We start from the raw sequence: 26,577 nt of genomic DNA, 5'->3' as shown, positions 1-26,577 counted from the left end.
AAGGTCGTACCTGAGTTTCGCAAGCCGAAACAGGAGTAATTAAAGGTGTACGTCCCGAAGGGGGTGGTGATGTCTGTCTTCGGGATGTCGTCTGTATGTACCGGAACTTGGTAGTAGCCCATCAGGAGGTCCAGTGTCGAAAAGATCTTGGCGCCGTTGAGGTATGTGGTGACGTCGGCGATGTTTGGGAGTGGGTGGCGGTCAGGTTCCGTCATGTTCAGCTGCCGGTAGTCTCCACAAGGGCACCAGGAACCATCGTTCTTCTTGACGAGGTGGAGATGGGAGGACCAAGGGCTGGAGGCCTTTTGGCAGAGGCCTAGTCTCTTAATCTCCTGGAAGGTTTTCTTGGTGACGGCGAGTTTCTCGGGCGGTTTGGCAAATACCGGGGACTCAGACGTCTTGATGTAGTGGTACACGCCATGTTTATTTGGCGTCTGTGGTGTCTATTGCAGCTCAGGCTTGAAGACGTCGGGGAATTCCGTGAGCAGGTGAACGTAGGGCATTCTAGCGTCGATAGGTGCGACTGTGGTTGGCTGCGGCGCGATTTGCAGGGGCATCGAGGCGGATGCGTTTGCGCAGACTAAGTGGCTGTTGGCGACCTCGACCAGTAACCTGTAATGAGCGAGGAAGTCAACACCGAGGAGGGGCGTCTTGACGTCTGTCAGGATGAAGTTTTAGGAGTAGTGGCGACTCCCAAAAGGTGAAGTGCAGGCGTTTCCACCCGTAGGTGGCTATGGTAGTGCCGTTAGCGGCGACGAGCCTAACGCCAACGTCCTTGGGGACCCGGCGTTCTGCAGCGGATGGAGGAAATATGAACCTGCAAGCACTAGTGTCGGCAAGGAAACGACGTTTAGAGGCCCGTTGCGCCTGCAGAGGCCGCTGTGATGGACGGTGGCCCTTTTAAGCTTTTTTTTTGTCCAGGTACATTCTGGTTGGCATTTCTTGGCGAAGGTGCCGAATCTTGTGTGGTAGTAGCACAGGTGCAGAGGGGCGGTGGTCCGGCGTCGCTGCTTTTACTGGTGTTGTTGGCGCCTGTTGGCTGGCGATGCTGCTGCGGCGGAGATTTCGTCCGTGACGTCGTCAACAGCACAGACATCCTGACTCCTTGCTGCGGCAGCGTGGGAGTCGGCGAGATGGTCCATCTTCCGTGAAACTTTGTTGGTGGTCATTTCCTCGGTGTTGTCAAGGCCGGATCGGACTGGCGCTGGGAGGCGCATGAGCCACAATTGACATAGCACATCGACGTTCCTACTGGTTCTGTTGTCTCTGGGTGGGAGGCGGGCGATGGACATCATCTCGGGGTATGCTGTACTTGGTTTAATGTCCCCCAGTGGCTGTTGGGAGAGCTGGAGGATTTTTGCGGCTCTGGAGGCTGCTGACGGCGTGAATTCCTGAAGCAGGTACTGTTTCAGAACGTCATACTGGATAACGCCGTCGTGTTGATCAAGCCATTGGGAGATAAGTGAAAACACATCCTCGGGGATCGCCTCGAAAACATAGTCTGCCTTCGTTTGGGACGCGCTGATATTCCGCATGCAGAACTGGATCTCCGTCCGGCGAAACCAGGATGGAACGTCGAACGTGGAAAAAGCTGGCAGCTTCAGGCAGACGGCGTTGGCGGTGTTGGTAGCGGGCACCGTGGCGTCGGGGGTGGCAGCGGTAGATGGGTCCATTGTCACTCCGAATGGTCACCAGAAGGTGGTGAAGAGAAAGAGGTTTTAGTGAGTTCGTCTCCTTTATTGTAAAGTAAGAGTGAACTGATTTAACATGCGACTGGAGCCGATATATATACCGTGTGGGTAGTCACCAATGGGACGTAATTATATAATTGCACTGGATTAGGTTAGGTCGGGTCAAGCAGGGTCACACTGTCAGAGAGTGTCAGGTCGTGGTCGACATGGCGCGCGTTCTATGCCACGTGGTTATCGCGGTGTGTACAATATATATATATATATATATATATATATATACATATATATATATATATATATATATATATATATATATATATATATATATATATACATACCGAGTGCGGCAGGTATTTGAGAACAAAGGAACATCCGTGGAATAAGGAAAATGACACTGTAGATAGAGCATTTCAGTACCATTTACTGTTCTGTATAGGTGAAGACCTACCCAATGCATGTATTCAACCGATGAAACCGCCATCATTTGCAATAACAGCTTCTAGACGACGTCTAAACCACTGGCCACTGGTCTTGGGAATGTTTGCTATTGCAGCTACAATAGCTTGCTGGAGAGTTGCAATGGTGTTGTGTGGATTTATATTGGAAGCCCTCTCAACAACGTCCCAGACGTAATAGTGTAAAGGATTAACATCAGGAGAGCTAGGGGGCCAAATGTTGGGAGTGATATGGCCGTGAATATTGCTGGCAAGACATTCTTGGGTGGTGTGGGCCGTATGCGATGGAGCGGAGTCCTGTTAGAAAACATACGGCCTGCCACGTGCTACAGCAGTAATCCATGGTTTCACAACTGTGTCTAAAACACTGGTGTAAGCAGCGGCGTTGACTCGAAGACCTTGAGGGAAGAAATGTGGAGGCATCACATCGCCTTCATTGCTCACGACATCCAGAACCATTACGGAGGCTGGAAATTTTGTATGCATGGTGGTCGAAACCTCCTCGGCGGTTTGACACAGCCATCGATCATTTTTGCAGTTCACCTTCTGGTTCTGGACAATTTTTTTCTCATCGGAGAAGAACCACAGCATTCCTGGCTCCTCCGGATGTTTCAGCTTGTTTAAAAGACGCTTGGCTCTGGTCACTCGGTTCTCCTTGGTTGTCTGGGACATGAATTGTCCTCTCCGCATCACGTACGACTTGTAACGGAAGTATTCATGAACCACACGTCTGATGGTGGCCTCATCAACATGCAACTCCCTGCCCAGTGCCCTTATGGATTTACAAGGGTCCTCGTCGATAGCAGCTTGGACAGAACTGATGAATTTAGGCGTCCCCATACTGTCCGAGCGCCGGCAATGTCGTTTCCGGTGAGAAACAGTTACCGCATCGCCACTGTCAGCATCAAGCTCTCCCCGAACTTTGAAAACAAACGACCTGGAGACATTCAGGAATGCAGCAGTCTCGGAGTCGGAGTACCTGCAGCCATGGAGACAATTACAGCATGCCTCTTCGTTTTCTGAGTGATCCTCAGTTCCGCCATGTTCAGCCTGGGTTATAAAAAAAAAAAAAAAAAAAAAAAAAAAAAAAAAAAAAAAAAAAAAAAAAAAAAAAAAAAAAAAAAAAAAAAAAAAAAAACGGTTAACTGTGGCATCTACTATGTCACCGATAAGGTGTGTTCTCAAATACCTGCCGCACCCGGTATATATGTATGTGTATACAGTATATATATATATGTAAATATATATATATAATACACACAGAGATACACACATATATATATACATATATACACACACACACACACACACACACACACACACACACACACACACACACACACACACACACACATACATATATATATATATATATATATATATATATATATAATACACACAGACACACACACACACACACACACACACACACACACACACACACACACACACACACACACACACACACACACACACACACACACACACACACACGCACGCACACACACATACACATACACACACACACGCACACACACACACACACACACACACACACACACACGCACACACGCACACACACACACACACACACACACACACACACACACACACACACACACACACACACACACACACACACACACACACACACACACACACACATGTATATATATATATATGTACATATATACATATATATATATATATATATATATATATATATATATGCTTGTGTCAATTGACATTTGGAAATAAACTCATCTGCTGGGATTCGAACCCTCACCTGAGCGGCTTGCGTCTTACAAGATGAAGACCGAACCAACACGTCATCCTGACCCTTCTACTGAAGAGGATTGCAGTTTGCAATCGAAATATATAGATTCCCCGACTCTAGTCTTTTTACTCCAACAGTGGTTTTCACGTGATTGGCAAATGTGTGATTACATTTTTCCCCTGTAACATATATATATATATATATATATATATATATATATATATATGTAGTGGGGTGGCAAATAAAAGTCTCACCACAGGTAAGGAAATATATTAGGTTATAATTTACCAAAGCACTGCAATCGAGAAAAAAGTGCATAGAGATCGGAGGTAAGTTACAAACTTGGCGCCAAGCCTTGGCTTCGCGGGAAACATACATAGTTTGCTCGGTTTGCCTTACAAAAGGTATACATATTGTAATAAATTAATACAATTTAGTAACATTAATGTCCAATAAATTTATGATATTTATGTAATGGAAAAACACAAACAATTTTGAACAATTCGCAAGTACAATACGCAGCAATAACAGTATATGCTTCAACGTAGTACGTAAATTTAATATACACGATGGTACGATACCATTACATCGTTCGGCCACCACCACTCGGTGACCCCACCGAGGAGACGAGAAAAATGAATGACCGTGACAAGACAAAATACAAAACATACACAACAGACTCCACACACACCACATTGTACATATAAAAATGTGGATTTTTTTTGTGCATGAACACAACCTATACAAGAAAAATGGATAACATATATAATATGCAAAATAATACGAAAACACATATAAAGATACATAAGAACTGGTGCCAGTGAAAACAAGAGACAAAAGATAACAATTGCCGGACGTCCGGGACATTACGCTTAATAGCTACATAAGAAATAAACACAAAAATGGTAAACATTATAAAGAATGTAATTCAAGACACCATGGATAACATCATAAGCAATATACAAATAAAGATATTAAGGTATAGGTCCCGTTGAACGGAGATTATAATCGTGAGGGGTAGAGTACAGAAGGGCTATTTTGTACAGTGGGCCTTGGGGGAGGCCAGGCAAATGCAGGGATAGGTATTCTTATTACATTAAGCCTATCAGCGTGCAACGCTTCACTCAGTCCCTGTGAAGGATCAAAGACCCTGAACTTATTGGCATGCAACTTTTTAGTAACCAAAAGGGGGACCAGTAAGTTTACAATTGAGTTTAGATTGGCGGTTAGGCATGCTTTTATAAATATGATCACCAATACTTGTGTTAACAGGCGTAGCCCGGGCTATGCTGGTGTTTCACCATTTTGGACTTGGAGTAATCAAGTTTTTCTCTTACAGAATCATAAATCCTATGTAATTTGTGACATTGGGGTTGACTATAATCATAAAAACTGTAAAAGGGACGAATAGGACTGGTGAACACATCACATGGGAGCCAAATTTCTACTCCATAGATAATGATGCGTTTTACCTGAAGAAACATTAATTGTGCTATTAATGCAAGCACTGACATGCGGAAACCAATCCTCCCAAGATTCATGGAGGCTACTAGCAACGTGCCTGAGAATATCCAAAATCTTCCTATTCGTTCACTCTACTAGACCATTAGATACAGGATGGTAGGTAGTCACAAAGGTTTGAGTGATGCAGTAATGTTCACAAATGTTAGCTAAAACCTCAGTCTCATTGTCACTAAGGAGCACTGAAGGAGTAGTGTATGAAGAAAAAATATGAGAAACTAAAGCATGAGCAACAACTGAAGCAGACTTGCTATGTAAGGGAGTGCCTGTTAAGGATACAGACGACCCCGCCCCCACGAGTTTTCTACTGCCTTGCAGGTCGGTCCTAGTGGGTCAAAGGCTAAGGGAGTAAACCCTGAGAGAAAATCAGGAGTGGGGCACTAAATGCAGTTGAATGGCATGCTCGTCACCTTCCGGCAGATCCTGCATCCCGGCGGGTCTCCAGCTGTCTCGACCTTGTCTTGCCACTGGGTCAGGCTCGTCGGGACGAGGGAGTGAGGCTGGATCTGCGCAAACCTACCTCACTTTAAACAAAGTCAAGCGCAAATCATCTCCCATCGTTCATGCTCATTTTCCATCTTTCATCCTTCATCTTTATCCTCCCAAAATTCTGTGGTGACAGGCAAGCGACGAAGTGACAGATGTGGGGACACTGGCAGTCGTAGCCGTGAATCTACACACAGGCGACTTAGGCCATTGGGTCGTTCTTTGTTGATTGGAACAGCTGTCTGAGTGTCTGAGCAGCCGGCTGAGTGTCTGAGCAGCCCTCTTCAGGACAGCACTGCTCACCTCCCTGGCATGAGGAAGTGGCTAGAAAGGGTGCCCTAAACATTGCCTACTCCTCACCTCCCTGGCTGGCTTTCCATGGCCGGCGGGAACTCCTTCAATGTGGTCAAAAAACGAAGAAGAGAAAGACCATACCCTTAAAAACAGCCGCGTGGAACGTTCGCACGCTACTTGACAGGAACGACTCAGACAGACCTCAAAGACGCACTAATCTTATCGCCACTGAACTCTCCAGATATGAGACCAGGTTGGCAGGCGAGGGAGAATTAAGAGAGAGGTGTTCAGGCTATTCCTTCTTCTGGAGTGGACGAGCCATCAGAACATCTCTCGTGAACAAGCTAGCTTGCCCCCACGAAAGGATTGACTCCCTCTCTCCTATGGAAAGAAGTTTGCCACCATCATTAGCGCCTATGCACCCACCATGAACAACCCAGACGAGATCAAGCATATCATCCTTGTTGACATTAACCGAAGAGTTGGATGTGACAGCGACCCCTGGGAAGGTGTGCTGGGCAAGCATGGGGCAGGCAAGTGCAACAGCAACGGCCTCCTACTCCTCTAGACCTGCACCAAGTATGACTTTCTGATCACCAACACCGTCTTTCGCCTCCCCTTCCGGTACAAGACATCCTGGATGCATCCCCCGCTCAAAGTATTGGCATCTGATAGACTGTGTCATCTTCAGCAAGAGGGGCAGGCGAGATGTGAAGATCACCAGGGTGTGTTGGCACGTTGTGCATATAATTATATGGTAATATGTACATTTTATTTATATTAGTATTGTAGGTATTATGTCAGTAGTATTTATTATTTTTAGCAAATGTCCGCAAGGCTTGGGTAGAGAGTCTTGGCGGGAAAAGTAGCGTCAGTATCCTAGTGGCGCTCAAGTCTGCTACACGCTTGTCCATTGTGTCGTGCCATATATTATATTTTTCTAAATCTATAAATTTGAACTGTGCCTCCTGAGTTTCTTTAGCCGCCCAGAACATTTGGTGGCAGCGATATAAACGTTTAGTGACTCATTTTCATAGCAAAGACGTACAATTAGTGACTTTGATTTGCCGGTTAGTGCACGTTACCGGTTTTGTGTCTCGTGTTGTGTTTTCTCCCCATTTTTTCGTTACAGTCCAGGTATTTTCAGTGACTTTATCAATTAATATACATTATAGTGCTCTGGACACTGTGTCTTCAGTTGCATTTCGGCACAGGCCGGTTGCCGTCAGGTGATTTTTTTCCCTGCTATACTTGGACATCATCGTCGCCTGTCCTGATTATTGCTCCTTGTGTTCCTGTGGGTATCCTCAGCGGAAATTGTGCCTGGATGGTGAATTGGACAGTCTTATTTGTTCCGTGGGAAGCAAAAATAAAAAAAATATGTGAAGAACGGTCGTTGGCGTCTCCCGGCTTCGAAAGCGCGCGGCGGCCAGGGTTGGTGACGTCATCCGCGTTGCTTGAATCACCTTGAGGCGCATGTGCTTTTCTAGGTACTGCATTGGTTGTGTCAATGCTTGTGTTTCTGTAAAATATAATTTTCTTATATGCCCATGTGAATCCTATGTGTTGCATTGTTTGTGTCAATGCTTGTGTTTCTGTAAAGTATATTTTCTTATATGTCCATGTGATTTTCTATGTGTTGCATTGTTTGTGTCAATGCTTGTGTTTCTGTAAAGTATATTTTCTTATATGTCCATGTGATTTTCTATGTGTTGCATTGTTTGTGTCAATGCTTGTGTTTCTGTAAAGTATATTTTCTTATATGTCCATGTGATTTTCTATGTGTTGCATTGTTTGTGTCAATGCTTGTGTTTCTGTAAGGTATATTTTTCTTATATGTCCATGTGATTTTCTATGTGTTGCATTGTTTGTGTCAATGCTTGTGTTTCTGTAAAGTATATTTTTCTTATATGTCCATGTGATTTTCTATGTGTTGCATTGTTTGTGTCAATGCTTGTGTTTCTGTAAAGTATATTTTATTTTATGTCCGTGTGATTCACTATATTATTTTTTTTTTACATTATTTCATGCTTACGTTAGAGTGTTGTATTTGTTTGGTGTTAGTGTTTTCATATGATTTTAAGAAGTGGGAAAAGGTTATCATCTCCCACCATGTCTAAATCGAGGCCTTCGTTTCTCTGTCCGCCAAGCTCATCTGAGCCAATGGGTAATAGGGTAACATTATTGCATCAAAATCCAACTGTGGTGCCTTTTTCTGGGATAGACCCTCATTATAGGGCGGCTGAGTTCATACGTCAATGTGAGGATGCTATTGTACAGTCAAACGTTTCGACGGGGCCTGAGAAGATATCCTTTGTGAGGTCCCAGATTGTGCCACATTCGTTTGCTGCCGAACTCCTCTCGGCTTCGTGTTTAGATCCTAAACTTCTGAACTATGATTATGACACCTTTAGGTCTAACTTCCTTAAACTTTTCGCAGATACTCTTGGTGGTGGTGCGTTCCATTGGTGCTTCAAACTAGCTGATACTCTCGTATCCCGACTGGGTACTCTCGATTATCGCCGTGCGCAAGCTCAGGCCAGTATCCTTGCTGTTGAAGCTTTCGAGTCATTGTCCCAGTCGGACTGGGTAGAGAATGGTAATATTTCTTTAGATAGATTTCGTCTTATCGTAGAGTTTCTTTTATATATCCTTTTTTTGGTGCCTTCTGAGAGACGAGCAGCATCTTCTCTCAAGTATAAGCCTGATGAAACTCTATTGTCTTTTGCATCACAACTTTCTCGTAAACTGGGAGAAGTCCCGTCTAGTTCTTTGTGTATTAGCAATGCTCATCAACAGGGTCATGTCCCTTATTCTCCTCAGCTCTCTCAGTCTACAGTTTCTACTCCTAGTTCCCCTCAATCTACAGTTACACCCCCTCCCCTGTTGTGTACTTTTTGTAACAGGTCTGGTCATTCGAGCGATTTTTGTTTCCGCCGTAGGCGCCAGGTACACAAGTCAAAACTGTCCCCTGTTGGTAGGAGTGTACCTACTGTTTCTTCTAATCAATCGCATGACCTTTCCAGAGTAGAACCTCCAGGTAGACTCAGTTATTGCCATATCCATGGTCAGTGTAAACATTCGACTGATCAATGTTTCAAGGTTTTGAAACTTAGGGATGAGACTTCTCACCAGCCTCGTCAATCCCATTTTCCCCAGCGCATGTTTCCCAACCCCAAGAGTTGACCAGCAATGTTCGGTCTCAAATAATTCCTTTTGTGGCTGTTGAATCTTCTCAATTACTTACCTTTCAATTTTTTACTAGGGATACGCCTCTTTCAGTCACTGTAGATACTGGTGCAGAATGTAGTCTGTTAAGTAGAAAGGCTTACTTTGTTTTGCGAGAATTGTATAATCTCCCTTTATCTCCCTTTTGTAATAATTTGCATTCTGTGCAAGGTTCTCCCTTGCTTGTTCTTGGATCAGTTTGTCTTCCTTTACATTTTTCCTCGCATGCTACAGTATTCAATGTCACTTTTGCTGTTGTCTCTGGCATTGCCCTTAAGTGTGATTGCCTCCTGAGTATTGATGCTCTTACGGCTCATAGCATAGATATTTCTCCTAGTCGCCGTGTAGTGACTTTCTGTAATTTTGATATCTCTGCTTCGGATAGGCCAGTTTCTGTTTGTGATTCTTCTGTGCTTGATCAGTCCGCACATGTGCCTGTCCAAATTTCTCAGCGCTCTGCCCCTGTTGCTCATTGTGCTGCTGTTGTTGTAGGAGAGCATCTTATTGAACCTTCAAGTTCTGTTCGAGTTCCAGTGCGCGTCTCAGGTGCCCCAATTGGGTCTGACGTTCTCTCTTTGCCTGACTCTATTCGTATTCGTCGGCTTGCCCTAGAAGGAACTCTCTCCACTATTCGGGAGGATCATGTTACCACGGCGATGGTAACCAATGTCACGGGTGCTCCTATTTCTCTCTCTCCTGGCAGTCACTTAGGCTCCTTTGAGGTGGTAAGCGTTGCTGCTTTCCAGGAATCGCCTATTATAGCAGCTTCTGTTCTACAGTCTCCCCCAACACGTGACCCTGCTCGCGTAGCTTCTGAGCTCGCCACATTTGTAGGCGAAACTGATTTTCCTGAAGAGACGCCTCGTCTCCTTGACCTGCTAGTTACCCATCGTCAGGCTTTGGCTTTACCAGGTGATCCGTTAGGGTTTACGGATCGTGTGGTTCATAGAATTGACCTTCAGCCAGGCACTCGTCCTGTTTACGTCCCCTCTTACAGGTTGCCCTACTCTCGTCGGCTTATAGCCCAGTCCTTGGTCGACGATTTGTTGAGTGGAATTCGCCTCTTCTCTTGGTGCCTAAGAAGGATGGATCTTTTCGTCCTGTGGTTGATTATAGGAAAGTCAATGAGGTCACTCTTCCTGATCATTATCCTCTGCCTATCTTAAGCGAGCTTCTTCAGTCCATTGGCAATGGTAATACGGTGTTCACCACTTTAGATTTAAAAGCAGGTTTTTGACAGATACCCCTGGAGGAGAAGTCTCGTAAGATCACGGCCCTCTCGACTCCCAATGGGCACTATGAATAGCTTCGTTGCCCCATGGGTTTGCGGAATGCTCCTTTGACTTGCCAGCATTTAGTTAACTCTATATTTCATGGCTTAATTGGGAATGGACTTTTTGTTTACCTGGATGATTTGATTCTTGTTTCCAAAGATGTGGAGAGCCACTTTTCTAAGTTGTCCATGGTCTTGCAACGGTTTGCTGAAGCTGGGTTAAAACTCAACTTACCCAAGTGTTCCTTTTTCAAGGCTAGTATCCAGTTTCTAGGTCATGTTGTAGACAAACATGGTATCCATACCACTGGTGAAAAGATGAAGGCAGTCAGAGACTTCCCTGTACCGAAGTCGGTTGAAAATGTACGGTCCTTCCTTGGACTTGCAGGATACTATCGTGCATTCATTAAAGACTTTGCTTCAATTGCTTCCCTCTCACTCGCCTTCTCAAGAAGGACTCTTCCTTCCAGTGGCGTGATGTCCATCAGACAAGTTTTGATTCTTTGAAGCTTGCTCTTACTGAAGCACCTGTATTGGCTTTCCCTGATTATAGTATCCCCGTTACTATTTGTACAGATGTTTCGGGTACAGGTATTGGAGCTGTACTCATGCAACAAGTAGATGGATGTAGACCTCATGTTATTGCATATGCTAGTCGCATTTTTAACAAGCCTGAGTCCCGTTACTCTATTACTCAATTAGAGTAACCTAGCTGTGGTGTGGGCTTTAAAGCACTTCCGTGATATCATTTTTGGATATCCTATTACAGTCTACACGGACCACACTGCTGTCACTCAGCTTTTTCAAGGAAAGAATCTATCAGGTCGCCTAGCCAGATGGTTCCTCACGATTGAGGAATTCAATCCAACCCTAAAGCATTTGCCCGGGCGAGCTAATCATGTTGCTGATGCACTTTCACGGAATATCCCTGTTGCTGCTGTTACCGTGATTGATAACTTTTCCCTGCAGGATCTGGTAAAAGCTCAGCGTGAAGACCCTGTCTGGTCTGCTGTCATTTATGCTTTGGAGTCTGGTGATGATTCCACCTTACCAGCTTTACCAGTACCTCTGTACCAATTTTCCCTGCAGTACGAAGTTCTCATTCGTAATGTGGAAGTGTTTGAGCAGGATGTGGCGCAGCTAGTGATCCCTGAGTCTCTAGTTCCCGTTGTTTTGTCCCTTGCTCATGATGCCCCTCAGGCTGGTCACCCAGGTCGTGACAAAACTCTGGCTATGGCACGGAAGAAGTATTATTGGCCTAAAATGCGACTAGACATTGCCTCTCATGTGGCCCGGTGTAGTTCTTGTGCCCAGAACAAAGGTTCTACGAGCACTGCTCCCATTTTAGAGTACCCTATTCCTTCTCGCCCTTTTCAGACTGTAGCTATAGACCTTTTGCAACTGCCTCGTAGCACACAGGGCTCTGTGTATGTCCTTGTATGTGTGGATAATTTTAGTCGTTTTGTGGTCCTAGCTCCCTTACGTAACAAATCTGCACCAGTTGTAGCACATGCTTTAGTTTCCCATGTGTTGTGTCCATACACCACTCCTTCTGTGCTCCTTAGTGATAATGGGGCTGAATTTAAGAACGAGGTCTTGGCAGGCCTTTGTGCACGTTACGGCTTTAAACAAACATTTGTTACCGCTTATCATCCGGCGTCCAATGGTCTTGTAGAGAGGACGAACAGGAAAATTTTGGAGATCTTACGTTACCTTGCTAGTCATTTTCATGAGTCTTGGGAGGATTGGCTTCCCCATGTTAGTGCTTGTATCAACAGCACCATAAATGTTTCCACGGGAAAAACGCCCCATTATGTTGTCTTTGGATCAGAGAAACGACTCCCTTATGACATGCTTGACAGTCCTGCTCGTCCCCTCTACAATGTAGATGACTATAGTAAACTTCAGGGTCATGTGCTGCATGACATTTATGCGTCTGTTAGGGACAAACTTGTTGTTTCCAAGGCTGACATGTTAAAACACCAACATGGTCGTGCTAAGCCTGTAAACATCTTTGTTGGGGATCATGTCTTTAGGAGCATGCCGGACCGCCAGTCCAAACTTAATTGTAAATTCACAGGTCCCTTTTTAGTAACAGAACAGCTCCATCCTAACAAATTCAGGGTTTTTGACCCATCTACGGGTCTTAGTGAGATTTGCCATTCTGACAGGCTTAAAAAGACGCAGGTGCCCATACCTGCATTCACCCAACCTCCCCCAACTCTCAATGTTCCCATTGTATTACCCAATGTGGGCCACTCGTATCATCTACGTTCACGAAGTGCTAGGCCTTGATGGTCGAGTGAGCCTCTTGTATGTATTTGTGTGTATTTGTATGTATTTGGATTGTGAAATTTTGTACCCCCTAGCCTATGTCTATTGTCTATTTCATGTGTATTTTGTATATTGTGTATTTTTCAATGTTTCATGTCCCGGACGTCCGGCAATTACTCTAATAATTTTTTTTTAACTGGCGCCAGTTCATTTAGGTTTCATTGTGTATGTATAATTGTGTTTATATTTCTTGTATTTCTTGTGCTTTACCCAGTTCTATGTCCTTTTTTTGTGTTTGTATGTGTTGTTTATGTATTCAATTATGTATATACATATGTATGTTTTGGGTGTGCTTAAGATCCATGTGTGCCACACTTCTGTCTGCCACTTGCGCGTGTGGTTTGTGTGTGGCTTGCTTGTATTTGTGTTTCTGTTTGCCTAGGTCAGTTTTTCTTGGTTGCTCGGTGTGGGCACCGAGGGCGCGGGCCGAGTGATGTGTTGGCACGTTGTGCATATAATTATATGGTAATATGTACATTTTATTTATATTAGTACTGCAGGTATTATGTCAGTAGTATTTATTATTTTTAGCAAATGTCCGCAAGGCTTGGGTAGAGAGTCTTGGCGGGAAAAGTAGCGTCAGTACCCTAGTGGCGCTCAAGTCTGCTACACGCTTGTCCATTGTGTCGTGCCATATATTATATTTTTCTAAATCTATAAATTTGAACTGTGCCTCCTGAGTTTCTTTAGCCTCCCAGAACAAGGGCCATGAGCAGAATGTTGGACGGACCATCTCCTCATCGTGTCTAAGCATCCACGTGCAGCCTGAGATGACCGCAAGGCAAAAAGAGGCCAAAGCGAATCAACATCACCAACCTGAAAGACGGCCCCACTAAACAAACGTTTGTTAACACCTTAGAAGAACGGGTGGGTGCCATCACTCTGTACTAGCACTACGTCGAAGCAACGTGGACCACTCTTTGTGAGACAGTGTATAAGTCATTCATGAGGTGTCTGGGTCCCCCTTCAAGAAAGCATAAGGACTGGTTTGATGAAAACCCCCCAGACATCACAGTCCTGTTGGAGGACTTTCCAAATACACTCAAAAACTGATCTCTTTGAAACAACAACACTCACGCTTGTCCCCATTTCCCTTGTAAAATGAATTGTTTGAGGTAAAGGTGGGACTTCGCCAGGGATGCGTTATGTCACTTTAGCTATTCAATTTATACATGGATGGGGTTGTGCTAGGTGTAAAGCAAGGGTAATGGGCAGGAGATTGGAGATAGTTAAAGAAAATTGAGAAAAATGGGAGATAGGCTAATTGTTGTTTGCTGTCGACACTGCGCTTGTAGCAGGATCAGAGGAGGGATTGAGGAAGTTAGTGACAGAGTTTGGGAAGGTGTGCGAAAGAAGGAAATTGAAGATAAATTTGGGTAAATGTAAGGTGATGGTATGTACAAGGGGAGATTGTGGCAGCAAAGTGGAAGTGAGTATTAAGGGAGAGAGACTGGAGGAAGTGGATAGCTTTAGGTACTTGGGTGCGATGGTGGCAGAAAAGGGAGGAGTGGAAGTGGAGGTAGAATGTAGATTGAGAAAACCATGTAAATGCCTTGGATGATTAAAGAATGAAATGAGAAATAGACATTTGGGAATGGATGCTAAAAGGAGATTTTTTGAAGGAGTAATTGTGCCGACAGCATTGTATAGGGCAGAAACATGGAACATAAGAGGGAAAAACAAGAGAAATTTGAATGTGAGATGAAATGCTTGAGAAGTATGATAGGGGTTACTAGGCTGGATAGAGTAAGAAACGAGGGGTGAGGAGGAGAGTGGGGGTGGAAAGGGAAGTTGGACACATGGAAGGAATGAGCGAAGAAAGATTAGTGAAAGAGGTGGAAGGAGTGAACATGAGGGGGTGACCAAGGATGAGATGGATGGATGGGGTAAAAGGGGCATTGGGAAAGAGGGGAATATTTATTGAGGAAGGAAGGGAGAAGACAAAAGAAAGGGGTGAATGGAGAATGGGTGTGTATGGATAATGCTGTAATGCGTGGGAGTGGATGGGGGATGGGAGAGGGAATATTTTTGAATGATATTTTGACGCAGCCCGAAGGGATTTCTTCCCGTCTTTTCTTTTTCTGCATGAGGGGACGGAGAGGGGGGGGGGGATCGCCGATTAAAGGAAGCGGTCTTACTTTGGATGTGCTATGTCTTGCTACATTGAGCTTCTGACCCAGGGCAATGGGCGAGATGTAGGGATGACCCGTCATCCAGGAGGAGCCAAGATAAGAGGGAGGGAGGGTGTGAATGAGTGGAGCATATGGGGATGGAATGAATAGGAGTGGATTTTTTTCTTTAAATTTTTATTCATTTATTTATTTATTTATTTTTACTTGATTTTTTTGCTACCTCCCTTGTAAAGGGGAAAAAGCCGCTGGTATATGCATACACAATTGTCGTCAAGTCTATCAAAAAACACGTTGTGAAGGCGGAACCCTAATTAGTTTTATGAGGTACATACTTGATAAAGATCAAACAAGCTAAAATGTCGTGTAAATGAAGGATCTATCCTCACATAGTTTCCTTTCTATTTCTCATTCTTCTATGATAGCATTTCTTCCTATTCAAATATATTTTGTTTATCTGCTAACTTCTACAACCTGCTGATTACATCCCTTTCCGTGGTATGTGACCTAAAATTTATTTTCAAATGACGTGTTCCATCCTATTCATCGTGAACTAATCTAATCTAAAGCAGTTTTCCATGAGTCCTATTTTTTCTAAGTATTTAGCGCTTTTACGCACACCATGATATAGAAAAATGCTCTATGAGAGAAAATATGAACATTCCTGATAAACTTCATTAGAAGACATTCCGGGTGGGGATAGCTGCTGTACTTTACAATGCCGAAATCATAAGATATTCAGTCAAAATTAACTTTAAATTTTGGTTAGAGTTACCAAGATTGAAAATTTTATTCAATCTATTTTCTAGAGACCAAATTTTTTTTACTTGAAAACCCTTTCCACCGATCAGAAATATTAATAATAAAGACATATATAGATAGATAAATAAATAAATGAATAAATAAATGAATAGATGAATATATAGGTAAATAAATAAATAAATAAATAAATAAATAAATAAATAAATAAATAAATAAATAAATAAATAAATAAATAAATAAATGAATAGATAAATAAATAAATGAATAAATAAATATATAAATTAATAGATAAACTTACTCTTACTCCAATGGCTATCAGGACTGCAATCCCTTCACCATTTTCACCATGCCTCTCCAGACCAATCTGTCCTCTGCTGTTTCCTTCCAATTTTGTAGGTCAGGGATAATGTGGGCTACGTCATTCGCCACTCCATCGCTCCACCGGTACCTAGGTCTTCCCTGGGGGCGCCTACCCCTTATACTTCCCTCCATTACAATTTTTGGCCATCTTGTTGGCTGCATCCTGGCAAAGTGACCGGCCCACCTTGCCCTTCTCCCACTTGCGACATTATGCGGCATTTGTTGTCCTGTCTGTTCTATAATTTCCCTATTGTGCTTCCGTCTCCATTTTCCCGATTCCGCATCATACACTGGGCCCAGAATTCTTCTAATAATGGTGTTTTCAAAGAATTCAAGTTTTCTTTTTCTTTGGTCAATGTCCAAATCTCAACCATATAACACTGTTGGTCTAATTACAATGTTGTATGTTCTCATTTTTGTTTTCTTGCTAACCTTTCTGCTTCTTATGATGGTAGAGAGAGCATGGTATCATCTATTTCCTGCTGCAATCCTTTCATTTATTTCAATGTCTATCTCATTTATTTCCGTTACAAGGGCTCCTAAATATTTGAATTTGTCTGTATATTGCACATTTAGGGTTCCGACCTGCATGTTACCTCTATTGCCGCCTTCTCTACTCATTTTCATGATTGTGGTATTGCTCTCGTTGCACACCAGGCCTACTTGCCCCGTTGTGTTCTGGAATGGTGTGAACATTTCGTTAATCTCATCCATATTCTAGGCTATCATCACAACGTCATCTGCCCTATATTTCCTGTGTCAAATCTCGCTCCTGGATGGTTAAGACTCCCTGGCCGCCTTTTCCATCACGAGGTTGAAGAGTGTTGGAGATAGGATGCACCCTTGCCTCAGTCCACTAATTACCTCGAACTCTTCTGTTTCCTTCCCCCCTACCTTTATTACGCATCTGCTATCTACATAGCATGTCTTTATTAGAGACCAGTTTCTATGGTACTTGAAGCTCTCTGAGGATTTGCCACATTGATTCTCGGTGTATGCTATCATACGCCTGTTTGAAGTCTATGAATAGTTGTCAGAGATCTTTATCCTATTCATAGTCTTTCTCCATTGTCTGCCTTATTGTGTGTATGTGATTTGTTGTGGACCTGTTTCGTCTGAATCCACACTGATATTCTCCAATTGCTGATTCAGCATAAGGTGTCAAACGTTTTAAGAGTATTTTTGTGAAGACTTTGTACAGAACACATAGCAAACTTATCCCTCTGTAATTTTGGCATTCCTGTTTGCTTCCTTTCTTGTGTATGGGGGTGATAATACCCTTCCTCCATTGACGTGGTATCTCCTCTTCTCTCCAAATCCTTAGTATTAGCCGGTGAATTTCTTTCTCTAACCGCTCTCCTCCCGCTTTTAGTAATTCTGCGGGTATTCCATCACATCCTGGGGCTTTGTTATTCCTCAGCTCCTTTATGCTCCTTTTTGTCTCTGCTAGTGAAGGCTCCTCCACCTCATTCTCGATTTCTCCTTCTCTCTCTCCTGCTATCTGTTGGCATGGTGGTATAGGATTCACTGGGTCTTGCCTGTTCAAAAGTACCTTGAAGTAATGCAGCCACTGGTTTAGCCCTTCTTCCTCGCCATACACAAGTTCTCCATGGTCTGTTTTAACCAACAAGTTGCGTGCCTGGAAGCCCTTCTTGACTGCATTTAGTCTTTTATGATGTTCTCTAATCTTTCCTTCTTCCCTGTCCCTTTCTATCCTATCAAGTTCCCTCTTCAGGTGTTCATTCTTTTTCCGTTTGAACAATCTTTTTGCCCTACTTCCGCATAAGGTTAAACTTTCCCTACTTTCTTGGTCATCTGTATTCCGTAGCTACTTCTCTCTTGTTCTTCTTACTTCTCTGGAGGTCTCTCTGCATTCTTCATCGTACCATTCTTCTTTTCTTCTCCTTGTCTCATGTCCAATAATTTGTTTTGTGGACTCAACAACTATTTCTTCTATGTTCTTTAGAATACTGTTCACATCCTCCTCCTCCCCCTCAGACAGGAGATTCAGCACATCAAACCTGTTACTTAATTCAATCTGGAAATCCATTCTAACTCTTTCTTGTTGTAATTTATAGGTATCAAGCTTTCTTATTGTTGCATTCCTGGGAGTTCTCTTTGTCTGCAGTTTTGCCTTGATTTTGCCTGCGACCATACGGTGGTCTGAATCACACTCCGCGCCTCTGAAAACTCGAACATCCTGTAGTGCACTTCTGTGTTTTCTGTGGATTAATATATGATCTATCTGATTGCTAGTCCTGCCATCTGGGGATATCCAAGTCTTCTTATGGATGTCTTTGTGGGAAAATACGGTACCCCCTATGATCATGTTATTCATTAGTGCTAGTGATGCTAGTCTAATTCCATTATCATTGCCATTTTGATGTAGGCTTTCCTTCTTTATATCTGGTCCAAATGTGTTCATTTCTTTGCCGACCTTGGCATTCATATCGTCTAATATAATTCTTAGTCGTGTTGTTGAACTCCATCATACACTTCCTGGAGGCACGTATAGAAATCATCTTTATCGGCGTCATCTTTGTCTTTAATAGGTGCATGTGCTGTTATCAATGACATATGAAAACATTTACATTTTATCCTGATTTTAGCTATTCTTTCATTGATAGGAGTGAATATCTGTAAAGTTCTGATTACTTTATCATGTATGCAAAAACCAATACCAAGTTCATGTACTCCATTATGTTTTCCACTGTACAAGATGGTGTAGCTGCCTATTTTTACTTCCCCTTATTGTGGCCACCTTATTTCTTGCAGTGCAGCAATTTGGATGTTGTATCTGCTAAGTTCTTCTATAATCTCCTTAGCGCTTCCAGTCCTGTACATGCTGCGCACATTCCATGTAGCTATTTTGGTAGGTCTTCTCCAACTCATTATCCCGTTTCTCGCCTGGTCGTCAACATTAGGTCCGTTGATCCGAGGCATAAATAAATAAATGAATGAATAAAAAAAATAAATGAATAAAATAAAATAAAATAAAATAAATAAATAGATAAATAAATAAATAGATAAGTAAATAAATAAATAAGTTAATAAATAGATAAATAAATAAATAAATAAATAAATAAATAGATAAATAAATAAATAAATGAATAAATAAATAAATAAATAAATAAATGAATAAATGAATAACTAACTACCTAAAAATAAATAAACAAATAAATAAATAAACACATAAATAAACAAATAAATAAATAAATAAATAAATAAATAAATAAATAAATAAATAAATAAATAAATAAATAAATAAGTAAATAAATGAATAAATGAACAAATAAACAATAAATAAATAGAAAAATAAGCAAATAAATAAACAAACAAATAAAATGGATAAATAATAATGAAAAGATAAATAAACCAATAAAGAAAAAAGTATGACACGCCAGACTAATATATTTTTTTTTCACTAGTGCCGTCCTTTCCGATACTCACGTATACTTTCTCATGTATGTCATTTGCGGGGGCTTGGATGATAACGTGCAGGTAGATAACAAGGTGATGGCGTCTAGGGGCGCCCATGTATAACACGGGTGGATACATTGATTCCCACAGGCCTAGAACACGAGATTTGAATCCACCAGGCCATGAAGATACATCCACTCGTGTCTCTTCCAGCACTTCGCGAAAGGCGGCTTGTTCAAAGCTTTCATTCTCCTCTGGAAAAACAAAAGCGAACGAATTTTTTTTTTATTGGGGGTGAGTGGACTTTAGTGTTCCTACTTTTATCAAGTAGATTCTGAAATATTTTCTTGTATATCTACATACTTGAAAATATTAAAAAGACCAAAAATTATGATATAAAAATGCTCACAGGTTGCTGCTGCTGAATTAAAATAATTAAAAGAACACCAAACAAAAATAAATGTCACTGAAGAAATATTTTAAGATTTTCTATTTGAAGGAGCCCAAGTCGTAGACTGGTGGAAGGGTATCAGGGTGATAAGAGTTCTGGAGCATCCTACTGAGAGGAAAGACTGCACTGGTTGACTGGGAAGTGGTAATTTTTCAGAAAAGGGTTTGATGTTTCAGAAAATCTAGTGCTACGTCATCTCCTATGGAGGGGAGGTATAGAAGTACTGAGTTTAGAAGAACAGTGATTATGAAAGTTACGATAGAAAAGAGATACTCGTAAGGATGCAATGTTGCAATGGACAGAGAGAAAGAAAAGAAACATTGATGAGGCGGAAAGCTTTGGACTCTAAGCTTAGGAATGCTCATGCAGGTCACCCTAAATATCAGAAGCACACTCATGTAAGGGGAATAGTTTTTTTTTTACAGAGGGTTACCGGATGAGTTGAAGTTTGGAAGTTTTGAAAGCAGTACAGAACATTTAACTCTACTGAAGCTACTCCAGCAATAATTGAGAGGCAAAATTTCTAGTGTAGTTTACTACTTAAGAAAATGGAACAGGTGTTTTAACGATTGTGTTCAGTGGACACGTTGAAAAAATGTCTTGATGACTATGCTTTCACAATGCTTTCTCTACTCCAGTCAGATATGATAGGAAGCTCAGAAGTCAGGTGTTTTGGAGCTATCACTTTAGAAGAATGACTTTTAGTTTGAAAAGGACGTCTTGAGACTGATGTTATCGGTATAAGAGTATACAGGACATAGGTCAAGTGGGTCATTAATTATTATTAAGATCGCTGAGAGAAGACCAGTGTGAAAGCTATTTTTTTTTTTGTGGGCGCTAATTTAAAGAGAGTTTTTCTATATTTTTCGAAGTATACAGGGTTATTTTTTCCTGATGATGACGGTATCCAGGAATGGTAAGAACCCATTGACCTCGTGCTCTATGGTCAGCTGAATTTTAGGGTGGATTTGGTTGAGCCGTGCTAGGATGTCATTAATGTTGGTGCCTTTAGGAAGGACGAGAAGGTAGTCTTCCACGTACCTGTACCACTTTCCGTTATTTGAGATGATATTCATGTATTGTTCTTGTTAAAGTGTCTCCAAGAAAAGGCACATCGTAACTATGTTGAAAAGGGAGCCCATGGGCAAACCTTCATGTTGGTGATATGTCTTACCGTTGAAAAAAAAAAAAAAAATCAAATTTGGAGCACATTTAAACTAATTTGATGCAGTCTTTCTTTTTGATTGGAAGACCATCCTCATGGATATGAAGCAAGACTTTCTTGATAGCAGATTGCGTTTTGAATTAATACATTCATAAAGAGACTATGGACATCGAAACTTGGCTCTCAATTCTATTATATGGAATCTGTTTAATAAATCAGACGAGTTCTATGAGGGACGCTGCCAGTACCGGAGATGATGGGTCTGAAGGGAATCTTTGGTTTGTGTGACTTGGGAAGACCCTCATTGTTGGTATTCTCGGGTTCTCCTCAAGTAAGTGTTATTGGTATTTTCCTTTCTTTGTATTTGTTAGTATCTTCCTCACTTCCTTGTTGAATCCAATGTCCTTATCCTTCGCTTGTTGATCAGATTGCGGTCTTTAGTTATCTGTATCTGAGAGAAGGCCTTTCATTTTCCTGATATAATCCGACTTGTCCAAAGTGACAACAATGTTCTGGTTGTTTTGTAGTTCTTCAAGTGCTATCTAGAACCTTCTTGGGATGGCGGGAGAGTTAGATTTGGAGGCTATGGTGCAGCATAAAAGGACTCCTTGTTTGAAATAGAAGTAAATATAATTTTCCTTCCTGTTGTATTTCTTCATAATATAGTCGGGGAGTTTCTTGTCATTGTTGTTGAGACTGGGTATGGGTGAGGGTGTAAGAAGACAGGTTATTTGAGAGGTGTCGGAATTGTGATTGTTGTAGCTGAGAATCATAATACCGACCAACAATACTCTCACAACCCTTCCCCGAATACTCAAACCCAGCAACATAGAAGTAATATGCCAGACCAGTAAAACGTTCAAAGAAATCACAAAAAAAAAATGTATGTACAAAATTCCATGTAAGAATGTGGCATGTCTTACATCTGAGAAACATCTCGTGATCTAAAATCCCGCATACGTGAAAATAGTAATGATGTGCAAAACACCAAGACAATACCATCCATATAATAGACTTGGACCATGCAGAATTGGTTTTATGTGAAACCGATAAGATAAGGAGAAAATTTATAGGAGCAGCAATTATTCGGAGTTCAAACACTAGAAAAAGAGGCATACTTGATATTGTATCACCTTATTTAATTTTATTCTTGTAGTTAGAAAGACATTAAATTGCACTCCGTGGGATGCCGTGTCCTAATGTCTCTTCCTCATCTATTCAGAGATGTATAAGTAGCTTAAATGTTTTATTCTGCATCTGTGTACTTGAAAAGTCTTCAACAAGCAAAATGTTGTACATTTAATAAAGGCTCCATTCTCACATGTTTACTCTGGCTAATCTGGGTATGGTTTTTATTTTGGAGAGAATAAGAAGCATGAGTCAGTCAGAGGGAGCAGTAGTAAGAGAAGTAAGGTAGGTATCGTTCAGAATAAAGTGGTTAGTGATTCAATTTGTAATCTGTCTATAGTTTTCACTTCCTAAGTCTGCGCCTTAACTTTAGATCAACTAAGCTTGATAGAGCCTTCCAATCCCACCTTACTTCCTTTTTGTCACCAACACACCCACCTTTCTACCTCAGCTGTCCCTCTCTCCCTCTTTTCTCCGATTTGTCCCTCCCCGTCAACCACACAAACCACACTTTCTCTCTCTTCCCTACCCGTTTCTACCCTTGAACACCCCAAGTGCCCCATATCCCCCGGCCCCACTGACCTGCTCCCTTACACTCATCAGCAGGAGACCTAGACCCCGCCTCCTTAACTAGGCACTCCCTCAAACCCTCCTGCCGCCATACCCCAACATCCCTCCGCGTATATTCAATAACTCTCCAATAGTATATTTCCCTATTGCTCAATCGCTCTCATCTCTCCATATCCCTATTTCTTTCCCTCCCTCTCTCCCTCTATATCTCTCTCTCTCTCTCTCTCCCTCCCTACCTCCCTATCTCTCTTTCTGTCTCCATCCCAGTGAGTGCTATTATGCAATGTAAGTTGCTCCAAGCTTAGATCAGTGATGAAGATTGTTAGTGATACCGTGGCGCTTGAAAATTCCGAAATGTTACCGGAAGACAACATATCTCTTGTTCACCTGTACGCCCGATAGGCTTATTTTGAACTGTCAGCTGAGAGTTGACGGTTTTTCCTCCAGCTATTTCTATCTTGTCATCGATGATCTGCCTCCTCTATTCATATCTGTTCCCGTGACAATATTATTCATATTCCATCTAACCACCTTTTTCGGGGTCTTCTTCGTGGTCTTTTCTCAGTTGGTCTCCAGTCCATGATTTCTTTTGTTCTTCTCACATGTCAGTACCATGTTTTTATTTTTATTTATCTATTTTTTTGTCACTGTTCAGAATCAAAGGTTCAACTCCTAATGTGGCCCTAATATCAATATTTCTTCGGTGGTCAACCATTGTTACTCCCATAATCAACATTAAAACTTTCATTTCAACAGCCTGCAGCTTGTTCTTGAGTATGATTATCCAGGTTTCACTACCGTATGATGATATTGGTTGAAGTGCTGCCTTATGGATATGTGTCTTTACCTGTCTAGGAATGGTATATATTTTTTTAAAGTGGGAATAAGAATACAACGTACTCGTTATACTAAGATATCCTATTGTCTATGTCATTTTATATGGAGATATTAGCTTCCAACTTGCTTCCCAGATATGTGAAGGTATTTGCCTGGGTAATATATCATTTATCGTAAGGTTTCCTTCTTCCTGTTGTCTGACAACGCTGAGTTTGAGGCCATATCCATAATTTCGGCCATTTTTTTGTTTTTGTTTTTTTGCTTCCTCCTCTGAGTAATATCATTCGCATAAGCAAAGCAGTAGGTTTCTCCGGTTTGTATGACACACTTCCGTCTTACCCTATTTTCTATTTCGAATGCCTCCAAGACTTCATCAACTGGACTTACTTGTTCTTTGTAAGTAATTTTGGGTGCTCTCAATAGAAATCCTATGATGTTGCACTCCTCTAAAACATTCCATAATTTAACTTTAGTTATTCTGTCGAAGCCGTTTTCCAAGTCAATCAAGCATATATATTGTTCAATATCGTGTTTCCATTACTTTTTTTTTAAAGTGATCTGATAACTGATATTTGGTCGTTTGAAATTAGGTGCTCTGTTGTCAGCCTCACCCTTCTTTTCAGTATCCTCTCATAAAATTTTGTTAAATGGCTTATTAGTGACACTCCCCTAAAGATTTACAGTCCACTTTGTTTTTGTATATTGATTATATCACTAATCTGTTCCAGTCTTTAGACAGTACCTGTGTTATAGGCCATATTAAAAATAACACAGAAGTAAGTCACTACCATTGTCCCGCCAGCTTTCAAAGTTTCTATTATGATTTTTCTGGTTTGCTTGATTCATTATTCCTGGTGCTTTCCGTGGCATTCCTAACCTCCTCTGTAGTAACTGCATTGTTGATTGAACTTTTCCTCTCCTGTGTATCCGTTAATGTATCTTCTTCTTGGTGTACGTTGAATAGATCTTTAAAATAATTGACCCATCTTCTGTTGATCGAATAACTAGTTATTAAAAGGTTATCATGTTTGTCTTTGATTTTCTTTGCATTTCTTTTTTCGCCACTTTTATATCTACTTGCCATGCCGTACATTAGCTTTTATGTCCCTCAAAATGTTGTTTTAGTTCGTCTCCAATTTTACTTTACATCTCCCTTTTGTTATGGTTTTGGCTGCTGTTTCCAAATTTCTCTTTCTGACATAGTTCCTTCTTGATGCTCTTGTTCTTTCTATAAGACATGTCTGGAAAGTCTTGTTTTTGTCTTACTAAGTCTTACAATTCTTCTGCCCATGATGCTATTTTCTTTATTCTGCCTTTATTTACTAACGAAGTCTCTGTAATCTTTCCCTGCATGTTACTTGTGGTTTTTCTTGATATTTCTCCACCCTCTCCTATCGTTTCAAATACTGCATTGTCTAATTTATCTTCAAAATTTTCTTGGATTTCTGTTGTTAGATCTTTAAAATTTTCTCCATAAGGTCTGGTCCGTTTTTGGGTTTTAGTTTTAGTTTTCCTCTAAGCAGTCTATGGCATGCGTCTAAAGATATTGATGGAATTCCTTTTACATCAATCAGATGCAACTTTTTGCTGCTCAGCATGAAATAGATTTGAGACTTTTGGTTATAAGTTTCGGTATGGTGATTGTATCTGTTTCAAGTGTAAATGTGTGACTCTTGGTGTTTGAAGTAAGTCTTCATCACTCTCATGTTGCTCCTTCTGTAAAAGTCAAGAAAAAGTTCTCCTTCAATATTTCGTTCACTTATTCCATAAAATCCTACTACATCCACTTTTGTAGTCCCAACGTGCCCATTCAAGTCATTTATACACAACCATTCTCCACTTCTCCTATCTCCCGCCGTCTCCCTTCCCTGCTCAACAGACATACCCTTCCTGCTCAATGGCCCTTTTACGCCATCTGTCTATCCTCGGTCGTCCCCTCATGTTTCACTCCATTCACCTCTGCCTGCCACACCTCTTTTTCTAATCTTCCTTCACTCATTCTTCCCACGTGTCCAAACCATACCAATACTTCTTAATCAGCCCTATCTCCAAACTCTATCCAACCTAGTAACCCCTACCATATTTATCAGACATTTCATCTCAAATACATTTAAAGTTTTCCTCTCTGCCTCTCTCAAATTTCATGTTTCTGCCCCATTCAGTGCTGTCGGCACAATCGCCCTTTCATATAATCTCCTCTGTACTTTCATTCCCAAATGCCTATTTCTCATTACACATTATAATCCCCCAAGGTACTTACTTGCTTCTCTCAATCTATAATTTACCTCCACCTCCACTCCTCCCTTTCCTGTCACATGTGACCCCAAATACCTAAAACTATTCACTTCCTCCAGCATCTCTCCTTTAAGACTTACTTCCAAATTGCTACCATACTCTCTTTTTGTGCGTCTCATAACCTTACTTTTACCCACATTTGCCTTCACCTTTCTCCTATCGCTCACCTTCCCAAACGCCGTCACTAACTCCTTTAATCACACCTCTAACCCTGCCACAAGCGCAGTGTCGTCAGTAAACAACAACTGGATCACCTCCTACCTTTCTCCACTTTTCAATCATCACTAATTCCACACCCCCACACACATATACTGTATATACATACATATATATATATATATATTATATATATATATATATATATATATATATATATATGCAAAGTAGACAATTTGGAAAAA

At 41.5% G+C, this 26,577-nt stretch overlaps 1 protein-coding gene across 1 annotated transcript in view; it reads right to left on the bottom strand.

The window, feature by feature from the left end:
• Positions 1-26,577, bottom strand: part of LOC143039236 (m7GpppN-mRNA hydrolase NUDT17-like) — a 149,756-nt gene that overhangs the window by 52,397 nt on the left and 70,782 nt on the right. Inside the window, exon 5 of the mRNA XM_076209106.1 lies at positions 19,761-19,984. Within this exon, the coding sequence (XP_076065221.1) occupies positions 19,761-19,984 (224 nt within the window). The remainder of the gene's footprint in view (positions 1-19,760; positions 19,985-26,577) is intronic.

This window comes from Oratosquilla oratoria, chromosome 26, assembly GCF_046742065.1.
Source record: "Oratosquilla oratoria isolate Oo_2021 chromosome 26, ASM4674206v1, whole genome shotgun sequence".
Classification (NCBI taxonomy): Eukaryota; Metazoa; Arthropoda; class Malacostraca; order Stomatopoda; family Squillidae; genus Oratosquilla; species Oratosquilla oratoria.
This window is presented reverse-complemented; position numbering and strand designations above follow the sequence as displayed.